This window comes from Rhea americana, unplaced genomic scaffold (genome assembly GCF_003343005.1).
Source record: "Rhea americana isolate MKP2758 unplaced genomic scaffold, rheAme1 scaffold_384, whole genome shotgun sequence".
In the NCBI taxonomy this organism is placed as follows: Eukaryota; Metazoa; Chordata; class Aves; order Rheiformes; family Rheidae; genus Rhea; species Rhea americana.
Genome location: NW_028186517.1, coordinates 297,441 through 321,175, shown reverse-complemented (window position 1 = coordinate 321,175; position 23,735 = coordinate 297,441). Strand labels below are relative to the sequence as shown.

General features: G+C 47.6%; 1 protein-coding gene across 1 annotated transcript in view; it reads left to right on the top strand.

The window, feature by feature from the left end:
- The window catches only part of BSN (bassoon presynaptic cytomatrix protein), a 121,576-nt gene that overhangs the window by 25,940 nt on the left and 71,901 nt on the right, over positions 1-23,735 (top strand). The window contains exon 3 of the mRNA XM_085313415.1: positions 6,477-7,316. Within this exon, the coding sequence (XP_085169541.1) occupies positions 6,477-7,316 (840 nt within the window). The remainder of the gene's footprint in view (positions 1-6,476; positions 7,317-23,735) is intronic.

The window sequence follows — 23,735 nt, the reverse complement described above, 5'->3', positions numbered from 1 at the left end:
CAGCCAATCTCAGATGGTGTGGCTTTTGCTGTTCAACTCCGGGCCATGTATGAGGCCAAAATATTGGTCTCCAAAAGCCAACCAGAAAGAGGTAGAGGAACTCTGGGACAAGTTCTTTCTTCCAGGCTCCTGACTGTGTCCGTGGGCAGCAGCCCAGGCTTTGCCTGTTCCATTGCTGTTCTCATTCCAGGGAGCCGCACTGGGCTGTCCCTACCAGCTCAAACCCCCAAACTGCTCAGAGGACAAGCTCTGGCATGTRCGTGGAAGCGTGTATGTGTACTATTGTGGGAGGCRCTTCTCAGGTGACGTGGTCTGGTCWAGYAAGATGTAGACACTGGTGTGCTTTATCTGGAAGAGTATTRCTGTGGGAATTACGTAGACTGGCTCCTAGTTCATCCTGCTGTAGGCCGTGCTGGGAACTGCCAGCCAACTGCAAATTGTACCTTTTGCAGGAATGAGTAACATGCACTTGCCACCAAAGAAGCTCAAGCCTYTCCAGATCTCCATCAATGATTTATACAGAAGGCCTGGGCCTGCTTCCATACCATAATTGTGGTCTAAAATTGTGGTCTAAGAGTGAAGGTTTTGCAGCCTTCACAAAACGCAGAATTATTCTTTAATTCTAAATTTTTACTTGAAGAAATCTTGGACTTCTCTTTATTTCTTTCTGCTTACTGCTCACTTGAAAACTTCTCTTGTTTACTGCAAAGGCTAAACTCTACACTTRGGATGCTTTTAGAGATGTATTGGATTACCCAAGTAGAACAAAGCAGACTGCACATAGCCAAGACTCTCTTGCATCTCTTGGTAACAAATCCAGAGGACTGSCTGTTTCTACATCATTTCCTAAAATAGGTGGTATTAGAGTAACTTAGAAGCTTTATAAACCCAACAAGCTGCCTCTATTGTTTCACACTGGGGCATTTTTAACTAGGTGACTTCCTTGGGTTTTTTTTGTTTGTTTTTTGTTTTTTTTCCTAGAGGAAGGAGTAAATTGTGATGTGCAGGRTTGCTTCTTGGCCCTCTGCATGCCCCTAGGCAAGCCACTGCTCTCCTGCAGCGAGCTGGCCTGCAGCGGGTCAGGAAGTGGCACGGCATGCGTGTGCCCTCCGTAGTTCTCACTAACCAACATCAGCRTTCCCATCTGTTCTGGGCCTGTGCCTATACCCATCTGCAAATTTGTTACGGGAGTGCTGATGTGGAAGTTTCCTACCTGCCGGGATATACAAATCGCCTGTGCTTGTAATTGTGGGACTGTGTTGGCAGAGGGAGATGTATCTGGTGGCCATCACCCTGCGAGAGGCATAGGCTGCAGACCCATCTGTAGCATTAGGGAATAGAAGGGTTTGSGGAGAGTTGGAGGAAGATTTGGGACTTTGCAAGGCTCTGGTAGGCAGAAGCCTTAGTGTCAATCATGGCTCATGCATTGGGTGTTGTGTAGGGGGGCAGAGCGGTTCAGGTGCTGGATGTTGGGCAAGGGTCAGATTCATACCAAATGTTGACAAGGACTCAATAGTTCAAAGTTTCAAAGCTTGTAAGATCAATATGAGTATAAATTATCCTATATATGAAAAGCCTATAAGCTGTACCTCAGTATAGGCTTGCACAGAGCCTAACAGCATGTGTATAAATTTTTTTTATGGTTAGAAACATCTGCTGTTAAAAATGATGCTTAATATATTTGGCTTCCACTGCTAGTCGTTAGTTCTTTTTATGCCTTTCTCTGCCTGATTAAGAATCCTTTAGTGCCTAATATTGTTTCCTCTGAATATGCTTCTATAGCATAATCAAGTCACTTCTTAATCTTCTTTTTGATAAACTAAAAAGGTCGACTTTTTTAATTATCTCATTTCAGAGATTTTCTCCATTCCTAGAATTACTTTCACAGATCCTGCCTTACATCATCTTTGGTATTTTACTAATCTTTTTAAAATGTCGATCTCAAACTGTTCATGATTCTGAAATGAATCTCTCAGTACTGGAAGACGAGGCTGAGCCATCTCCTTGCTCCAGCCATCAGCTTCAGGCTCTCTGAAACCCATTTAGCACGTTCACTTTTCCTATTTTATAATGCTATTTTTTTATTATCAGAAATTTATGCATTGCTAGGTCAAAACACCTTCTGGACATTAAGCATATTGCTTCTGTGCATTGCTAATATCAAATATGAAGTCTTAGCAAAGAATAAAGTCATATTTGCTTGCTGGCACCCATTTTTCTTAAAAAATCAAGTTGGCTGACATATATGCTTGCSCTTCAGTTCTTTACTAAGTGGATCCAGTGTCATCTTTCTCTCTTAGATGTCTGGCCAGCTGTCCCATTCAGGCCATATTCTTACCTCCTTAGATAGTCAGGCAAAAGACTCTTCCAGTCTTTTAAAATTTCCCCAGTTCACCAACATTGCCTAAAAATGAACATCGGTATGCAGCAGTTTCCTTAGCTCTTTTAGGTCTCTTGGATGCAGAATTATTCAGATCTGCCAAATTTTATTATCCTCAGTGCTGGTAGATGTTGTCGGATATTCTCCTCAATTGCTAATAAGTTGGAGATGTTTCATCCTTGTAATGGCTATTATCTTGCTTCTTTCCAAATGTTCGATGATAATAATTACAGYGCTTTTGCTGTACCTGTCTCAAAAACGACTTTACCATCTCCATTGAGTAACAGACCTGTGTCCTTTCTAGCCTTTGTCCCTAATACGCTCAATAAATCCCTTCTCCTGCCCCAGCACTTCTCCCTGAGGGACTGTCTTTTCCTCAGCTACTTTTGTTTTCATGCATTTTATGCACTTCACAGCTTTTCATTTACATTAGTGGATATTTTTGGTGTGCTGAACTCTGTGGTAGTTGTTGATTTTGTGTTTCTAATTGTGTCCTTCCTTTTGCATAGCAGTAGCGTATGCTTTTAGCCCACTTTTGTTCTTTCTTCGGTGTGGAGTCGTTTTACTTTTAGAACCATCATATGTCTCCCAATTTTATTTGCATTTTTCAGTATTTCTCCAGTCAGATTTTGTCAGATGAAGGGGATTAGCAGGCTYTGAGAAGCAAGTCTAACACTGTTCAAAAGACTGTGTTTCAAATACRCATGTAGATGTGACTACATATATTTAGTTCATATAGAGACTGTTCAAGAGAGTAGTTTTACCCCTCTCCATCCTTAGAAGAGTCAAGCAGCAAATTTAACATCGCAAAGATGCGAGTTGGAACATGAGTTTTCAGTAATTTCAGTTTTGCTATCTTTCTGCTTATTGATKCCCTGGGAGACAGCACGTGCCCTGCTATATTCCCTGTAGCTTTCTCTTCTGCTCCTCAAAATGCAAGTTCCTCAGCAATTCCTATCTAGTAACTGATACCAATTTCATGGTTTCTATCCTGCTTGAAAGCCTCCTGGGTGTTTTCRTCTTGGTCACAAAGTGCTGTTGATGCACGTGCGTGTACCTGCAGGCAAGTGACCTCGCAGGCATACCTCTAAGCCAGATTTATTGTGGAAAGAGAGCGAGCTTCAATTATCGCGTTGTCCTCAAGTCCCTTAGTTCGGGAATATCTTGACAGGCTTATACCTGACCCGCATTTGGCTTGCGTGCTTGGCCCTTCGTGGGAAGGAAGGGAGGATTTTGCAGCCCTGTGTGGCAAGGGGCCGATTCCCGCACTGCGGAAGTGCTTTGGGAGCTGCATCCACTGCTGCCTTCAAGGGAGGTGTAGCAGGCAGCTGGACGCGTGACGTGGGGAGGGAGGGCCATAAAGCAGCAAATCTGCAATTGTGAAATGTTTATTATGCACCAGCAATAATTGTTTTTTGTTAAAACTGGCAGACAGTCAAGAGCAATTAATTGAATTCCCTTAGTATTTTATTGGGTAGTTTGGAATTGGGTAAGTTGGAAGTTTATGCGGGAGAGTAGCAAAGTAGTTTTCCTTTTCAAGAAAACAAGCTAAACCCTGTACTGGGCTACAATAAATATGGACTGTACAAACATAAGAGCATGAAACATGTCCTTTGCCACGTATCTTGCAGTCGTGGTCCCCTCATYTGCCAGAGCGTGCTGTGGCTGTCCCCTAGCCAGTGTTTTCTTAATGGCAAAAAGATGTGTGGGGGAGAAGCTGGATACAAATAGACCAAATCGATGATCTGGGAGGAGCTCCTTTCCCAAATTTCCATCCAGCCGTAGGGTCTTAAATAGCGGATAAGAAGATTATGCAGAGAGGGAAGATTTGCATTTCTTAGATACTGGAGAACTTTGCGGGGAGAGAAAACCTGAACAGAAAGGATTGGTTCTCCCTTAATCAGTGCTGATGGGGACAGTGTGCAAAGCTGACAAGATTTCAGGAGATGCTCTCCCGAAATAGGATGGTGAGAAGAAATTCCAAAGCTTGTGAACACAAAAAATAATGTGAGGAATTTTGTCCATCTTTGGTTTATGGCTCAGGAGGAGCAATAGCAAGACCACAAGAAATTACAAAATCTAATAAATAGCAATAATATTAACAACCCAAATATAGATAGTTTGGAAAGGCTTGGAGAAATAATGATGTGAGGCTCCTTAACTCCATCCATAGATATTGGCCCCAGAGCACTGAGAGCACTGCCAGGCCTGTACCTCCCCTCTGCTCTGCCAAATGCAGCCCTTGGTTCAAGGCCATCTTCTCAGTGGAACGGTGGCCAAGAGGGAGATGCTGGTGTGACCAACAAAGTAGGTCTGGGGCCAGCTAAAGCCTGTATGAAGGATGTGGAGCCAGGGATGAAGAGCGGGATGTGATGGGCACTGCAGGATGAGTGAGCTGAGGCGTCAGCTGAAGCTCGGGAGCTCACTAGCAAAGGGACGTTCAAGGCAAATCCGCCTCAGCTCCGGCTAGCTCCGAGCCCGCTCACATCGTGGTGTCTGCCGAGAAGCCTGACTGCGTCTCTGCAGACAGCTTAGCGCGGCRCATGGTTCAATATGCAGGAACAGGTTAAATATGCTCATGACGGGGAGAGGGTGGGAAGGTGCTTGAAGATCTTACTGGAAAGTTGTAAACAAGTTGGGAAAACCAGTTGTGCAGCTCCTGTATCTGCGGCTGGCAGGACCAAAGGACCACGCAGGTACCGGAGATGAGGGGCTGGGGCSTGAGAGGTGCTCGGCTGGTTAAAATCCCCAGCCTGGGAGCACGGCTTTAAAGCCCTTTAAGTCTCTGGGTTTCCAGCTCGCTATTCAGGCCATCTGTGCCTGACGCAGCTCCAGTTCGGGGAACGTTCTGGTCCTTTTTGGCACTMTGTTGCTCGTCTTGGAGAAATCATCTGCAAGCAGACCTGATTATCCTGCAGACTGTGTTATATATTAATATTTGCACAGCCGTTGAGCATCGCAGGGATTCCTCCTATCAGAAGGCTCGCAGCTTTCGTACGGCCTCTTTAATTAACTTAATTCAGATATTAGCGTGTCATCGGGAATGTCTCTCAAGGGGAAAGTCTTTCATTTATCGCTGCTTAGCCAGGGAGCTTTATATTTTTCATTCATTGTTTAAAGAGTGAAAAATTAACCTTTTTCTCTCTCAAGTCAGCATTTTGCCTGCCCAGCAAACATCACCAAAGGAAAGGCTGCTCTCTGCTTTTCCATAAGGATTGCAGTGCTAAGTGGCTTCATGCTCTTTAGACCGGAGGGTGGGAAAACTTGATTATCATACAGATTCCAGCATTTGTAGCCTGTGGCTCTTGCAGTACTGCCAGCCGGCATCTGCATCGCAGGTAGCCTTAATGATTTGAGCTTTACTGAAGCTGAACACAGACTCAGGGAGGCAAAGCCGTCTGCGTTAGCCCCTGGGAAGTCTCAGGCATGTTAGAGTAGATTTCTCCCCGCGGGAGGTATCTGGCAGTGGCGGGCTGGGGTCTCATTGCAGTTGTACCTGCACGTCGTAGCAGCGTAACCTGGAGGATGGTTTTGCTGTGCTCCTCTTGCTCGGCTTGTGCTCCTCTCCAGATGGCCCTGCGTGGGCTGATGCAGCCCGGTATGAATAGCCTGGCCGGTTTTTGTGCTTCTAGCTCTGATTTCTGGTTGCCTTGCTCAGAGCTGACAGGGTGTTACGGGGTCCGGCAGCGAGAGAGAGAGAGTGGTTGAAGAGGGTCCGTGCTCCCCTTGCTCTCCCTCTGTCATTAGCTTTTCTGCTTCTCTCTAAGGCCTGAGGTTTGCGGGGGTGGGGAGTCCCTTACCAGGAGAAAGAGCGATTTTTCAGGACCTTCCTCCTCCAGGTTCTATCGTGGGGTGAAATCCCTTGAGGATAGGGCTTAGTGCCCCACAGGAATAAACTGGGAGAGCGGAGTGTTAATGGTGGCAGGAACAAGCACCCAATCCTACTGGAGCCCCCAGAAGGGTTGCTGTCAACATTGCTAAATCGCTAGTAGTGCGGTGGTACTGGGAGAAACTGTGTGCTTGAGTTGCCACGGGCCATGCCATGGTTGTTGTCTGCCCATCACTCACTGCTTGCTGTCTACTTTTTGTCTCGCAGGTGAAAGAATGGTTATGTTTGAACTGCCAGATGCAGAGAGCATTGGGGATGGACATGACCACGGCTCCTCGCTCCAAAAGCCAGCAGCAGCTACACTCTCCTTCGCTGTCTCCATCCCACTCCCCCGCCAAACAAGCCCAGCCTCAGCCCCAGGTCACGGCAGGCCAGGAAAAGCCCCCTGGAACTATGCAGCCAAGCGCCAGGCAAGGCACCGGTGTCCTGCAGCCAGAGCCCCCCAAACCCCACCCAGCTACGCCGCAGAGGGAACAACACAGCCAAGGCCAGCCAAAACCTGCTGCTCCTCAGGAAGTGGTGAGGTCTTCCCCTCAGCATCAACAAGCAAAGCCTTCTTCTGACCAGAGAAAGACTGTGGGAGACTCCCCAGCAAAACCTGCAGCTCCAACCCCCAGTGCTGGTGCACAAGAACAACCCCAGGAGGGTCTCACGGGGAAGCTCTTTGGCTTTGGAGCTTCTCTCTTGACCCAGGCAAGCACACTTATGTCTGTCCAGCCAGAGGCCCCCCCTCCAAGTCAGCAGTCTTCTGGCAAAGTGCCTCCAAAAATTGTCTTCAGTGATGCCAGCAAAGAAGCTGGTCTTAAAGCCCCAGGTGCTTCACCTGGGACACAGGGTAGGGCTGGGACTGCACCAGCTGCAAAGCAAGGAAAGCCGGAGCAAGTTGTCAAGCCAAAGGAAGTGCCGAAAGAAAGGGTCTTGTGCCCCCTCTGTAAAGCAGAGCTCAATGTGGGCTCCAGTGAACCCTCCAACTACAATACCTGCACGACCTGTAGGCAGCAGGTTTGCAACATGTGTGGCTTCAACCCAACACCTCATCTGGTGGAGGTAAGGGGGCTTGCGTGCGGGGCAGGAATCTTTTGGTGTGATACAAATTGTTGCTGTTATCACTAAATTCGGGCGTGAATGGTGCATTTTCCTTGAAAGTTTTAAAAAGCCTTTAACAGCTTGTCAAAGCCAAGCGCCTTCCAAAGGGAAGCCCCTGTTAGGGGCAAGCTCTGCTTGGATTGGAAACAAGCCCTTGTTTTTGCACAAGGGCTTGTGCAAAAAGGCTGAAATACCTGGTCAGATCTCATCAGAGTGACTGGGTGATGGATGGACTGCACTGCAGGACTGACTTTGGCTTTGATTCTAGCTGGAACTTGGTGCAGCGTGCGATGGAGAAGATTTTGGAGAGCACTTGTGTAACTCACTGTTCACGACTCATCTCAAATTGAAAGTGCACTTAGTGTCTTAACCGGGACTAAGGAAGTGTGTGCGTGATGTCTGGTGGCAAATCAGCGCTACTCTGTGCACGGTCACAATCCATGTTTTCCACAAAGCTCTGCACTGCTGTGGCTTGTAGAGGCTGTGAGCAGGTCGTGCTTGGCGGTTTCATCCTATGGAGGTCAGGCTTTCTGTGCTTGACTGAGGTGGTTATATGATATGGTTGAAAGCTGAACTTCAGGAAGCTGGCCACACTGGATTAGATGAGTATGTTAGATTAGACTTAAAAGGGGACTATTACACCCTTCTATGTTATGTTTTTAAATTCAATTAATTATTTTTTAAGATTCTGAAGACTTTTAATGAAAGCATATTGAAAATCTCTCTTAGCTCTAAGCAAGTTAGCTTATCTATAAAACATAATRTGTGTCAGATGTAGCTTTATTATTCTGAGACCACTGACATAAAACTAGCAAGTTAGAGTTGAGCTGATGCTTAGCACACACCAGTGCAGCTCTAGACTGCTGCAGAGCTGCTCCTGCAGCTGCTTTCTGGAAAACTGGGATGTTAGTTAACCAGAGCTCTGCCTCTCTTTTTCCAGATCCTATAAGCCAAAGAAGAGGTTGCATGGCCTGTACTTAGGAGATGTCTCAGTTTTCTCYGGCTGTTGCTCCAGAAAGTAGCATGTGGGATTCTTGAGATGGTCTCTCCCCGTTTCTTCATTAATAGGGGGTCRGGACTCTATCATGGGTAGTGCTGCTATGCTTGTGCTGATGGTGGTCGTAAGAGGAGGGAAAACRTAGAAAGACGAATGTACAGAAAGTGAAATGGTTTCAGAGGACAGTAAGTGAAAGTGTTAGTGAATGAGAAATGTAGAAATAAGGGACACTCAGCAGAACATACCCAGCAATACCTACTGCTCCCCAGAGGTGTCCAAGGAGCTAATGAACAGCATGAGGAAACAGAAACAGGCCTCACTGCTGCCAGACTCCCCCCGTCAAGTGTCCTCCTCTTGGTGCTGTGCTCCATGTACAGCTTGGCCAGGGCCCAGAGGATGTTTGCAAAGGATGTCCTGCAGCTTGGTGTGGCTTCGGAAAGTGAGGGTGCAAGGARAATGATTTGGGGCAAAAACGTAGCCAGGATGTCAACAAGACAATTCAATATCAGCAGGTACATGCTGGCCAGTTGGATTTCCCTGCCCTCTGTGGATGGCAGGATTGGGGCAGATAAATAGGTTGGGTGGAGTGTGGATGTGTAGATATCCATGGTGCAGTCGGGATATGAACCGAGCGGGTGTTGTGCAGGCTGCTGAGGTGGAGTGCAAGGAAAGGAAAGGGGCTGGGTAGGGCTGAGGTACRCCCAGTACCATCTACCACAGTTCAGGAGGTCTCTGATATTTTGTGATGCCCACTAGGATCATCTTCCAGAGCACCAAAGAAGTCACTTTAGCCACTCCTAGCTAGCTACACCTAGAGATGAGGGTTGTGCGACTGAGACTTAGCTGGGACATCCTCTTTGCCCTACTCTCCCTTGGTTAGCTAGGGGGGAAGATCTTCTAGATTCTTGGAGACCTTGGTTTTTACTGGCCAGTGGAGACACTGAAGGGCAGCCGCTTGGGCTAGTGGCAAGGAGTTGTCCGTGGAGGAAGCAGAGCGAAGAGGATGCCAGCATGTTTCATGCTGGACTGCACCTTACATCAGTCTCTGCTYGGCCTGGGAATGGGTGATACATACCTGGGTATGGGTGCAAACCAGGCCTCACCCCCCTGCTCCACAGGTGATTCAAGACCCTGATGGAGACCTTTGTCGGAGGACACCCAGGGCTTTCTTCTAGAAGTACTGCATCTTGTAGCCACTAAGACATAAAACTGATACCATCAGCACATGGAAAAGTTAATGGGAACTTTAAATGACTAGAAGTAGGATTGCTAATGTTGGCTCTGTTCCACCATGAATAATTACATTTTGTGTCCATAACTCTTCCCTGCAGTTTCAATTACACCTAATAATTTTCTTCACTTCCTGAAGCTGTTGGATTGTGCTGCTGTTTACTGTCACATTCAATGCAGAGGAGTGCTGCTCTTTCTGAGCAGGTATGAAGTGTGTGCAGAGAGGTGTAAAACTGTTGCTATTTATATTTCTGTGCTCGTCAGATGGCCGTGTCCTTTTACGTAATTCCATTTTCGATTGAAACGTTCCGCTCATTGTTCCCACCAACAGTCATTTTATTCTGAAAAGTTGAATCTCAGAAAGGTTTGTGCTGTGAGAGTCTGAAAAAAACAGCAATCTTCCCAGCACAAAATGACTGTTTTCATAATAGAACTACATAGAAAGTGCCTGTATTTGGGATGTTGAAATGTAACCTCCAGCTGTACTTCTCAATTGAAACAAGTTGAAAATTATTTACCAGTGAGCGCAGTATGTTTTTAATAACCATTCTGTGTGCAGAATTCACCCATGAGCGGAAAACTTAGGTACCACTTAAGTACTGTTTCTTTCCTATCCTGAGTATTTTGGTGAGAAAATGAGRTATCCAGGCTTTATTTAGTCGCTTGAGTAGGGCAGAAACCCGTGTAGCTGTATCCTTGGGAAACGACRCTTTTCCAAGTTTGAGAAAATTCTTGAGTTGGTGAAAGGACTTTACCATTCTCCCCTTGACACCTGGCACAGAGAATTAATTTAGTTTAGGACCGAGTGTCGTGTTGTTTCTCGTAGTATCATGCCCTCTGCAATGACTGAGAGGCWGGTCACTTCTCCGCAGTGTTCGTCTACGGAGTCAGTAGCCAACAACATAGGATTAAATTCCGGATTTTGAAAATTGAATTCTGACTTGGGCTCCTTCAGTTCTTGAGTAACCATTTTCAGACATCCTTGGCAAACTCATCCTCGTGAGTGTATCAGTTTTAGGGCTTCATGCTGCTGCTCATCAGTGCAGTAGCCTCATGCCTTCACATAAATTTAAGACCCACAACAAGGTCCCTCCTGGATTTTGTGATGTCTTTGGTGTTTTTTTTCCCCTTATATAGGATCTATTCCTGCTTAGAATAGATGGATTGATTTATGGGAAGTTTTTAAAGAGTTTAGGAATAAATGCAATACTTGAACTGAATGTTCCTGACAAAAACTTCCTGAGAAAAAGGAAACATTGTAATATTTTATAATACAGTTAGGCTTTAGGTTTTCTTGATCTTTTTCAAAAATTTCTCTATGATCTGATGGACCATAAGTAGAAGTATTTTGGCTACAGCTCACATGAGCTTTGTCCCAAGCTCTGAGATTCACATATAAACATCAGAATTCACTCTTTGTTGTAGCAGGGCCTGATCCATTAATTGCTTTATTAGGACCTTGAGTGTAAAAGGCCTTTGCAAGTTGAGTGAAAGCTGAGGAGATTTGAGCACAGGTCTGATACATTCACAGGAGCCTGAGTTGTGGGTGAGACTGGCAAATACGTTGTGTACGTCTGGAGCTTGTGCAAATTCTTCACCCTTGACTTCAAATAGTGTGAGTCACAGTAAACCTTGGGAGAGGAGGAAAGCGCGTGGACCACAGTGACCTGGTTTTCATTCAGAGGAAGGACGAAGTTTTGCTGCAAAACAATGGTAAAAGAATATAAATTTTTTCCCAAATGCTACATCATTGCTGTTTCAGCAAGTAGTCAAGGCTTTGTGTCACTGTGTTGGGGATGAGCTGCATGTGATTATAGTTTCAAGGCAAAAACATTTAATTGTACAGGTAAAAAAAAAAAAGTAATGTTTCTGTTCTGATACAGGACAAGTATTTTGACTATATAGATTGTCTTCACTGCCAGAGATGCACTAATTAACTTCCACTGAGGGAGGCTGATACTAATGCAGACTGTTACAGCTTAGTGGAAAACATAAATTCTGACACTCATACTGCTTGCAGGTGCTGGATGACATATCTGTACTCTTGTTGACCCCCAGACGTAAGCTGGGATGTGAAGAAATTCAAGAAATGAGTCCCAGAAAAGAACAAAGTATGCAGGAGAGAATATATTAGCAGTATAGATACCAGACTTGGTATCAGTGGAGGCATCTACATTGCTGTTGAGTGCCCTCCTTTCCGAAAAGCTTGGAGGCCAAGTAACTACCTGTCTGCAATGCCTCCCCCAGAGCAYCATCAGGACCAGCCCAGGGGTGTCTTGCTGCAGATCCCACAGGGACAACCTCCTGCCCAGGGTATTGCAGGGTGTGCCCAGAGGTGTCAGCATACCCTGCAGTGCCATGGCCTGCTGGTTTTGGCAGTAGCCTGCTGTTCCTGCCGCCTGTAAGGTGACTGATGAGGAGGAAGTGCTGACAGCACTCCTTCCCTGTAAGGACCTCTAGTCCTTGTTAGTGTCATGCGTAATGCCCAGGACAAATGGTATCCTGATATACATTAATCTTAATGCTTTAACAAGGGCTGACTTCAAAATTCATCCCAGCTGTTGCAGAATAGTCACTACAAGTAGCTAAGATGAACCTTGCAATGGGCATATGGCCAGAGAGGATCTTTGGGAAGAAGGAAGGAGACTGCAAAGGAGCAGTGTGATTAGAGAGACACTGAGATGAGGAGTGTTAGGGGAAGAGAGGGTGGAGGGCCAAGAGCATCAGAGCGGAAGAGGGCTCTGGGTAATAGGATGTGGGCAGTGGACAAGCTGCTAGGGTGACCCTGGAATGAAGGAGGGATGGCTGTGGCGAGCAGGGTGCTGGTGCACTGGGATGGCAGCCAGGCATGAGTCCTGGGGCTAYACTTACTGTGGAAGGAGGCCAGGAAGATGGCCTAACCTGGTCCAGCCCCCGTTATCCCTCTTTCTCAGCAAGTGGCAAGGGAGTTGGGGAGAAGAATGAGTCACCAAACTGTGCTCCGWTGCTGTTCGCCTTGCCAGGGAGGTTGCATCCCTGCGGGGAGGCACTGCAGTGCGGTACCAAGTACCGCAGGCAGATTGCTTCAGCTCAGGCTAACTAGCCTTACACGATAGTTTCTGAGCACTCCCACTCCACTCCACTGCAAAGCAATTGGCGGTCTATAGCACAAATAGCCAGAAAGAATTGCTCCTAATTTTGTATTGCAGGTCATCCTTAAAAGAGGGTCCCTCTGTAACAGAGGCTTGCTCTGCAGAAAGATGGGGGGAGACTTTGGCCTCTCTCTGCAGACCAGCTATGCTGAGAGGCTTTGGACTAAGCTGCAGCTGAGTTGTGTTGGTTCAGGTGGGCTAATGGCAGTGGAAAATGAGGAAAAATTATTCTAGTACTCATATCAGCAAATACTGACAGCTGAAAACAAGCTAGTCCTCTTGGAGGAGCTGAGCTAGGCTAGATGTGCTAGTCTGCTGATGGAGATGAGACTATTGTTAAATGATGATAAAAGCAGGACTCCTGCCACATGTTGATCACAGAATCACAGAATGCTTGAGGTTGGAAGGGACCTCTGGAGATCATCTTGTCCAAACCCTTGCTCAAGCATGGTTACCTAGAGCACATAGCACAGGATCACATCCAGGAGGGTTTTGAATATCTCCAGAAAAGGAGACTCCACAACCTCTGTGGGCAGCCTGGTCCTTGCTCTGTCGCTCTCACAGTAAAGTAGTTTTGCCTCATGTTTAGACTGAACTTCCTGTGTTTCAGTTTGTGCCTGTTGCCTCTAGTCCTGTCACTGGGCACCACTGAAAAATCCTGGCCCCATCCTCTTCACAGCTTCCCTTCAGATATTTGTGTACAAGGATAAGATCTCTCAGTCTCCTCTTCTCCAGGCTGAACAGGCCCATCTTTCRCAGCCTTTCCTTATAGGAGAGATGTTCTGATCCGCTAATTATCTTCATAGCCCTACACTGGACTCCCTCCAGGAGTTCCCTATCTCTCTTGTACTGGGGAGCCTGGAATTGGACACAGTACTCCAGGTGTGGCCTCACCTGGAGTGAGGGGCAGGAYCACCTCCCTCAGCCTGCTGGCAACACTCTTCCTAATGCACCCCAGATATCATCGGTTTTCTTGGCCACAGGGGCACATGACTGGCTCATGGTTATCTTGTCCACCAGGATTCCCAGGTCCTCTGCAGTGCTCCTTTCCAGCAGGTCAGCCCCCAGTCTGTATTGGTGCRTGGGGTTATTTCTCCCTATATGCAGGACCCTGCACTTGCTTTTATTGAGCTTCACGACATTTCTCTCCGCCCAACTCTCCAGCCTGTCCAGGTCTCTCTGAATGGCAGCACAGCCCTCAGGTGTATCAGCCACTCCTCCTAGTTTTGTATCATCGGCAAACTTGCACTCTGTCCCTTCGTCCAGCTCATTGATGAATAAGTTGAGCAGGACTGAACCCAGTACCGACCCTTGGGGCACCTCTAGCTGCAGGCTTCTAACTAGATTCTGCACCATTGATCACAATCCTCTGAGCTCTGCCGTTCAGCTAGTTCTCAGTCCACCTCACTGTCCACTCATCTAGCCCACACTTCCTGAGCTTACGTATGGGGATGTTTTGGGAGACAGTGTCAAAAGCCTTGCTGAAATCAAGGGAGACAACATCCGCTGCTCTCGCCTCATCTACCCAGCTAGTCGATGCATCACAGAAGCCTAGCAGATTGGTTAGGCATGATTTCCACTTGCTGAATCCCTGCTGACTACTACTGATCACCTTCTTTTCTCCCTCGTGCTTAGAATCTAGGAGATGTTGCCATGTGACAATCGTTATAAAACACAGGGAAGAAAATTCAAAGAGAAATTCAGAAAGTGGTCTGCGCCCATGTAGGTACAAGAAGATAGGAATCGGATATGACAAATAGGGTCCTGCCCAGAGGCAACACTGCAGTGTGCAGCTCAGAGGGCAGCTCTAGAGTCTACCTACTGCTGTCATGACCACTCAGCAATGATTGGCAGAATATGAGACAGAAAGCCTCCTGCAGGTGTTAATGAATTTGGAGTAGTTCTTAAACACCTTTCCTGATGATAGTTGTCAGCAGTTCAGCAAGACTARCACCTTTTCCTGAACTAATAGTGCTTCTCATTGCTGTTTGAGCTTGCAGGCTGCCCCTTATTAGGAGGCAATGTCCAAGAGCACCTGCCAAAGCCTCTGAGCCCAACCAACGGGTTGTGGTTCAGCTATCTCTGTGGCTGCCTGTCCTATGCCGGGAACGAAGGCCCTTCACAGCAGCGGTGCCTTGCTCTAGTTGCTTGTGTTGATTAATAGAGTAGGAGTTAAAGTGCCTCTGGACTGCCTCCCACTGTAATGCCTCCTTGGGGGAACCTGCTGCTAGAAAACCTTGTTCACCTCTGGTTCTTGTTCCCTTTTTGAGTTGTCTGGGAGCTCTCCTGGAGCCGGAGACATTTGTGGGGCTTGGATGGCMCCTGGGTGCCTCCTTTGGATGCAGGAAAGGAGGACGGCATCCAGCAACATCCCCCTTTGCTTGTGGGAGCCCCTTGTGCTCCAATCCCTGCCAGGAGCAGGAGTCTTCTAGRAACAGAGTATTAGGTGAATGGGGGGCGGGAAAGGCTTTTGCCTCTCTCTGCAGTCCCCTAAAACTTCTGATCTCCCTTGAAAGATTGATATTATTTAGTGGTGATATTCTCATATCCATCCCACTCCTGATCTAAAGATGGAATTGGGGACTCTGGGTCTCTGCCTTCCCCTCCCACTTCCCCGCTGCATTATAGAGGGTGTCTAAGGAGCTGCATTTTCCCTAACATTTCAGCTGAGCACATTCAAACCTAGTAAAAGAGAAGAAAATATTAAAAGTGCTGTTTTCTGTGGAGTCGTTGGCTGAATTGAGTAGGTATCAGGCTGCTAAAAGGAAACGGCTTCCTTTGTTTCCAGGTGGTACAAGGTGGRAAAGGAGCAGATGAGCTCTTTTCCTGAATACCAGAATTATGCGGGAGATGAATCAGGCAAGGGCTTTCTATCCTATCACTCTCCCTCTGTGCTGGAAACTGCTGTGCTCAAGATTTGTCTAGGGCAAGTGGTTCTTCAGATCAGCATTGCTCAGCTATGACTGCTCTCACAGAACTGCTAGGCATATGGGTGAAAGATCGTGATGTCTTTTAGATATACCAGGGCCTGGCCATTAAGACAGCTTAAGGATTAAGACAGCTCTTTTTTTCTGCCAGTGAAATACTTTTATTGGCATCAGAAGGTTGCAAAACTCAGCGCCATGTCCTTTTCATAAGAAACATGCATTTGTAGGTGTTTTTTTCACCTTGTCCTTATCTAGAGAAGTAGATTTCTTATGCAGATCTTGAAGGTGACTGGATCTTCCCTCGTTTTCTTTACACTGGAACGATATGAGTGCTCATGTAGTGTGGTCCAGCTAAAGGGTAGTTCAAGAGGCTCTTCCAGGCTGCCACTGGGCAGCTGTGTCACACCTCTGAACCCTGAGGTCCTGCGAGGGGCACCAGCACAGTCTGTCCTGTGGCAGAACTGGCTTTCCTTTGACCCTGGCTCTTAGAGCCAGGATCATACAATGAGGGCTAGGACAGCTGGAGAGATAGGCCCCAAATTCAGATACATGTATGGCATTTGAGCAGTGCTTTCCAGAAGCATGTAGGTTGTGGTGGCCTGCGGCTCTGGAGGCTGCTGTTGACTAAGAGGTAAGAAAGAGGCTGTGGTGACAAGGAAGACCAAAYGTGAATGTTGTGCCTGACCTCCGGTTCTCTTGCTTGCCTTGATACACATTAACTAGCTTTAAACACGCTGTTTATGTGGATTAACAGAGCAGAACTGAAGGTACCTCCCACCTCGTCATACCTCCTACAGGAATCTTGCTTCTGGAAACAGCTCATGGTCCTATTTGCACTAAATCAGAGCCTGTTCTTTAGGGCGCTGCTACATTGCCGTTGTGCTACAGCCTCTGCCTGTTGGTWGTGCTGGTAGGAATGAAGTTTCCATTGCAGGAAGAAGGGCTGTTGAGCCATTTCACTTTGGAGTTAAGAAATAGCTCCTGTTTGCAGCAGAGTCTGCCAAGGGAGCAAGCAGATGATCTGGCAAGACCTGGTTTGGAGCGTGATTGCCCTGCACTGCGTGATGCATTCCCTGTAACCCTAACTGACCCCAGTTGACTCCGGTGGTTTTGTATTAAGCACTGAATGAACTATGCATGTTGTGTTACTAAATAAACATGGCAGGATGCCCCTTTGCCTAATTAACCAGACTGAAATAGGAGCTGTGACATGTTTTGCTGAAGACTGTTGCTGATCCCTGAATACAAGGCAGGGACATCCAAAGGATGCGTTACATTCAGCAGGGTCCTTTTACTCATTTCTAGTACCAGCTATACGGGGCCATAATCCCTCTTTCAGGAACAGAACATGTTCGTCTCTGCAACCTAAGATAGTGCTTTTGTTTTCTTGCTTACTCCATGCTTCTGCCAGTCAGAAGTGAGTGAAAGGGACCCCAAAAGGCCCACGATCTGCAGAATCCTTTTTGTAAGAACCATTTTGCACATGCAGTGCTTTAACAGGGACATGGTGCTGCAAGGGGAGAGTTAGGGAGGGATTTTGCAGCAGCAGGGACTGGAGGTGGGATGGAGCAAGGCTGCTGTCTCCGAGAGGATACCCAGCAAAGTCAGTGCAGTAGCAGTCTTGCAGGGACCACTCTGTGGTGGGTGGATACTTAAAGTCCTGCTGAACTGATGAGGAGAGCAAATGTCTTTCACGAAGGCAGATTAGTTGTGCTAGCACTTACCACCCTGTCTTAGCTGCTGTTCCTTTTAAGTCGTGCTTGGGTGTAACTTGGGGGCACGAGGGTGATCACAGCTCACTTTAACAGCAAGTGCTTATACTACCATGCAGCTAGAGACCCTGCTGCTTGTCCAGTCCCACTGCCCCTTTGCAAAGCAATTTTCTCAGTGCGAGGCCCTGGCCCTGGGGCATAATTTCCTCTCCCTACGATGTGGCCGCATTAACTTTTTGGTCCCGCGTGGAGGCTCCCCCAAGGTGTTTCGGAAAGGTTATGGAGAAATGGAGATGGGGCAGATGATGAGCTTCTGGTGGGTGATTAACTGCGGATGGGTTGTCTGCCAGAAGCCCCCGTGTAGCCTTTTGGCAGTTCCCACGGGTGCTAGGCTGAGCCATGCTCTGCTTTGCGATGCTGCATGGGCAGCCCATGCGTGCTGTCTGCCCGGCGTTGCCCCCGCTGCGTTAGGACTGTTCCAGCATCACTGCTGGTCTAGTCTCTCTTTCCTCCTGAATGCTTAAAGGTAAGTTTCTGTGGTTTTCCAGTCTGAGGCACCGGCTGGTCTTCCCTACTTCTAACGCCTCCTTAATCCTTTTTATAACTTTTGTGCTCTCCAGCAGGTGTGCTACATCTCCCTATCTAGCCTCATCAGTAAATACCATTACATTCTTCATTATCCGTATTTGATATCACAAGTAAACAAAAACTGAGAACAGCATCTGTTTGGGTCTTTCATGGGGTATGTTTTCTTTCTGGCCATTACTGTGGGGGCCTCAACCAGGTGTCAGTGTTACAAATAAGCCCATTTTAGAGGTTTTCTTACAAAGAGCTTATGAATCACCATACCAGATACTTTGCAAAAAGCCTTGGCTCCTCTCTTTCCATCAACATCCAAGACCACCTACTGGGCAAAATTGGGCCCTGAACAGAACAGCTCCCAGGGAATGTGCGAACCACTTGGGCTTGAAATGATACTGATAGAGAAAGGGCGGTATTGAACGGAGCGGAGCCTGCCCTACTTGCAGAAGCAAATGCTGCAGCTCTTGCATTTGGCTACGGGCAGGAATGCCTGCAAAAAAAGAGTATTCAATTAGATGAAAAAACTCCATTAGATCAGCCTTTGAATAGAACATGGTGTAGCTCCCGGCAACTGGAGGATGGATTAGAGAATGGAGGCTGAGGAAGGGTTTCAAGTCTGAATGATTTCAATGTCAGCACATAYGCTTCTTTTTAGAAGTTGAAAAGGAGAATGGCAAGGAGTGTTGGGCTTGGCTGCGAAYGGCAGGGTGTTTTGGGGCTGCTCTGCTGCGCTCACTGGACTCCTGCCTGACCTGCCTTTTGCTGAAGATGAGAATCACAGAATGGTCGAGGTTAGGAGGCACTTCTGAAGATCATCTAGTCCAAGCCCCCTGCTCAAGCAGGGTCGCTTAGACCACGATGCACAGGCAGCCGCTTGTGTAGGGATCCGTGTTCAACTCACCGTGTGAGATTCTTCCTGCTCTCCCAGCCCCCTTCAGAGGGTACCTGCTGTCGCTGGGAGTGTAATTAGCCAGTACCTCCTGGTCAAAGAGGATTAGTAGGGTCAAGAGAGTGCCACCCGCTCAGCGCCATCCCAGGGCGGAAGCGCCAGCTCCTGCCCTGAACTGCGCRCACAGCTCCTGCGCAGCACCTTCACCTTTCTCTGGGTGGATAGAAAGGTCTGAAGAAGCCTGAGAGCACCTCTATCGCTGCAAAGAGCCCCGTGCGGGTAACGACCAGGGGCACATCGCGCTGGGGCGAAGCTACTCGTAGGAACCAACTTCAGAAGAGGGCCGTACCCAGACTGCGCTGCTGTGCCTAAAGCACAGAGCAGGAGGAGTCCGGACCGCTCAGCCTCCATGGCCGTGGGAAGGTGGGAGGACAGTTTGTCCTTCCTGAAAGGAAGAATTTAGGCGGAAACGTGGTGCTCCATATATAAAGCCTTTCCCAAACAGCTGCATGTGTGTGGTGAGAGAGGCAAACGTGTGACAAGCAGGGACAGTCGTTTAAAGCTAACGTGCGTCATTTTTTACAGGAATCAAGTTCTTTTATTACCAGTGGGCTTAGAGGGCCGAAGGGTACAGAGAAAACATGCTTTCCTTTTCCTGATGTAACAGGGAGCAGCTGTTATCAGTCACCCCCCTGTCAGCACCCCTTTAAGGCTTATTTTCCCCTTAAATCAGGAATCTTGGCAATGACAGCTTGGCAGGGCAGTAGCAGCTCGTGATCCTCGGGGCTGTGGCTGGATGCGAGAGGCTCTGTCCGGAGAATTTGATCTTCTCCTGCCTCAGCCTGGTGAGATGGGATGATCTTGGGATCTTGTTCTCCCCCATGCTTGCTCCAGGGAGAGAAGAAATAGGTGCAGTGTTAAGAGGTAGATATAAGGTTAGACCATGGAGTTACCTTCTTACCGCCTCTAGGAGGAAGATGTGGCAGAAAGTGTGGACCATAGAGTAGACTAATAGATAGCTTTCCTCTGAATTTTCRTAGAGACCATGGGGTTTATTKTATTTTATTTTTTACAAATTTGTTCCCTCTGTTAGGACAGCCCTTTTCCTAGGTGGGATCGTGCTGCTGGTCAATGTTCACAGCTGGCTGTTGTCACTTCTGCATTCAGTTTTCAGGGGATAACCTGCTCTTGCTGTGGGTTTAACTGTTGCCTTGCCATGAAGATCTGGCAAAGGAGCTCGTACGAGCAAGCAGCAACGCCTCGTCAAAATTTTAACCCCCCTGGGAAACCGCAAGTTATTTTAGAGCTAGGAACTTGCCATTGGACCCAAAGCAGCTCTGAGACCAGCAGCAGAGGATGGGTGAGGTATAAATATTCAGGTCAGTCATATATACTTAAGTCAAAATGAGCGAGCTGCGTATGACGGTGTGACATGAAAGTCGGCTTTGCTGCGTGAGCCCTCAAATCCCTTTACGAATTGGTAATTAAGAGCTTGCTGTGACTCAGGAGTTTCCTCTGCTTCTTAACCTGCTGTAATTAACCCTGCCAGCTGCCTCAGCGAGCCAGGGCGACGGGGCTCTGCTCCGCTGGGCGAGGGTAGGAGCAATCCCAGGCACTCGYGTCCCACAACGGGCTCGCAAAACTGCCGAGGCTCCTTTCAAAAGAACTGGGGGGGTCCGAAGTCAAACCGGTTTTCAGTTATTGTCTGTAGCTGAGTGGCTTTGTCTGAATTAAGAGTGAAGTCCCAGAAAGTGGCTGCAGTGTAGCTTCCGTGTTCGTCTCGCCCATGAAATCCACGTTCCTGTTATCGCAGCTCCCGTGGAGTGCTCCGACTTCTGCTGCGTGGCATGGAGAAGCCCCTTAGATATTAGCTCTGTTTCTGTGTTAGACTCTTGTTTTCTACTTGTCATGTTTTAGAGCTTCTCTGACTAGTCCAAATAATGAACTTCTTGCTGAAGCTGCTGTCAGAGTCTGGCCATTTAGAAAATTAGCTTAGGAACGGCAGCGCCTTGCTTTAACCAGAAAATTTGAGCTCCCAATTCCTTTCTTCCTTTAGATGCAATTATAGTATTAATGGACAAATGCCAGCCATATGTAAACAGTTCTGATTAATGCTTCGGGGRAAGCTGTTGCCTGCACTTACAGATTCTTTTCAATGGCTCATAAAACCAAGTTGTACATTCACAGGGATGACAGTAACTGAGCAAGGTGAGGGATTTCTGTGYTCTTTGCTTCTAAATGAAAGCGTATTTGAAGTGACTGATTCTGCCTTTGATGACAATCTGGTTTTCTAGAGCACGTTTGCTGTGCTGTAGGACTTGGAGTCACTATCTGTTGTGTTCGTTATGCTGTTGAGCTATTAAGCTGTCTGGGCTAGCAGTGGCAAGGTGTTCATTTGAGTTTTTTCGCCGGGAAGGCCAGCGGGTATGTGTGAGAATGAAGCCTGAAGGCACGCTGTGGATTACATGGTGCAGAGACCTKTGGCTTAGGGGGAATCAGCGTTGCTGCTGTGGGTCAGCCGGCAATGCTGGACGTCAGGAGGGTGTCGGGGCAGCTCTGATACCTGCCTGCACCTCTGCTGTAGTCCTTCTTGACGGCATCCAAGAGTACGAGTAGCTGCTGTGCCAGCAGTTTGGATAAATGACCTCTGTGCAGGATGGGGAGCTGCTTCTCGTGCTATGTTGGGTCCTGCAGGTGTGCGATGCACAGGCACCGTGACGTTCTTTCAAAAAACAGCATAAATAAATAAGATGCACAGGTAAATGTTCTGGTGGGGTGCTGCAGGCAAATTTTTGCCTAGTGCAGCTGTGCAGTGGCTTGCCRTAAATTAAATTGGCATCCCTCGCTGTGACCAGTGGCTTGGTTTTCGCTGAGTGGCTTGATTAGAGGATGGGGAGGAGAGCGCGATTGCCCCATTAGGTAGCAGTATGGGTTCAGTTTTGCTTTAATTGGTTGTGAAACTTTATCTGTACAGTTATTGATCATGCTGTTTCCTGGAAAGTGCAGAGAAATGCTCTTTCTTGGACTTCTTGTCCATGTAATATGCTCAGTTCTTAATGTCATGTCCTGCCCCTTACTGTGCTTTGGTAGTCTTTGCATATGGCCATGGATAATATTCTGTTCATGAGACTGTGCTGAAACAGATTCATCCTTCAGAAACCAGCTGCTTTCACGCTGCCCTTGATTAGATGGAGGGGACCGCAACCTTGCAGAACGTACACGGAGACAGAAATACACGGCTGTCGCTCCGAGAAGATCTGATATTCTCATGAATCGGGTGCTGTGAATTTTAAAACTCRCCAATGTGGGAAAAGCCTGAGTAACTTTCCATCTCCTGACTGAGGTTTCACAGTTCAGAGACGTTCTGGGGAAGACTGAGAAAAGATCAATAACTGCCCTAACATGCCTTTGTTAGGGACTTTCTTGACCTTGAGGAGCTTTAAAAAGCGTTACTATTGTGAATGTAAAAGATTAGAGGCAGCMGAACGCAGCAAAAATAGGCAAAGTACAAGAACATGCAGGCAGCAAAATGAGCTAAAGCTGCCATAGTGCTTTATGGATATCAGAGGGGATTTTATAAATAGCTGGTAGAGAACAAAGAAAAGAAACTTCAGTTCATTCATAAAATTCAACTGTGTCTGGTTCTAGCGCAGGATTTGCTGCCGTTGCTCTTGAATTCCAATCCAGCAGCTTGTACCAGCTACGAGACTAAGCCACCCAGGTGGTGATACCTGCACGTGCCTCTGTCCTCCTCCTAGGCACGGCTCTGCAAGGTCTGGGCTTTGCCCCCTTTCTCTGGGAAGGGCTGGTCTGGGGGTGCCTGGCAGATGTGCCATGCAGACAGCCTGCAGCTTGGCAGGGTCAGTCACCTTCAGTGAATGAGCGTAGGCTATAGCAGAAGCACTGGAAAGGATTTAAGACTGAATTTGTGAACTAAAAAACGCTGTTCAGGGATTCCTGAATGCCTGAGATGCCTAAATTCAATGGATTATCCTCACTGAAGGGAAGGATTTGCCAGCTATGATTCTGCTGCAGGGACAGCCCTGGAGCTCCCTGCTTCAAGGAACTCACTGCCTCTCTCCTTGCTAATTTAGGCAGTGTCACCTAAGTCCACTGCAGGACCAAGCTCATAGATGTCCTCCTAACTCATCAGATAGATACCACCAACAGGGAGTTCATGCAGACCTCAGCAGACCCTGTTGTTCAGGCATTGGTGGCAGCTCTCTACATTRGAGCCTTACTCATTCCTCCTCTTCCCCCTCAGGGATTTCAGACTATATCTCCCACCTCGAGGCTCTGAGCGATACCTTCTGCATATTGAGGCAAAGAGTGAGGTACTGATGATATCCTCTTAAAGGTGCACCAGGTGCCAACACAAAGAACACAAAATCCTGGAAAGAAAGCAGGGAAGAGATGTGTCACATTATACTTAACCTTTGGGGGCCCTCAGCCAGAAGGGAAGAGCCTGGACTGTCACTTCTGTTCCTGCTGCATTTTGTATTAAACAGAAAGCTCAGGAGGAGGTGCCCAGAGCAGGGTCCAGCAACCAATGGCGGTAGGTTGCCATCGTCTCTGCCCTGAGCTTGGGCTCTGTTCTGGGAGAGGCAGCTGTGGGATCGGAGAGGTTTCAGGGCTGTGGACATTTGGTGGCCTCCAAATGTGCTGTGCGGGATTACAAATGAATTTTGGTGTAGGTGCTGTGCATCTCTCAGATCACATCTACGAGGTCAGCTTGGTGGGATGATTCCCTGAGGTCTAGTAGGACTCAACAGGATGATCAGGGAGCTGACTTTGAGTTGGAGCTGCTCCTCGAAATGTGTGATCTCCTCTGCCTCTAGATCTTYTGCCTCTTAATGGTATGGATTTCTGGTGGAAGGGTTCCCATGTGTGAACTCCCCGTGAAATAGCCTGT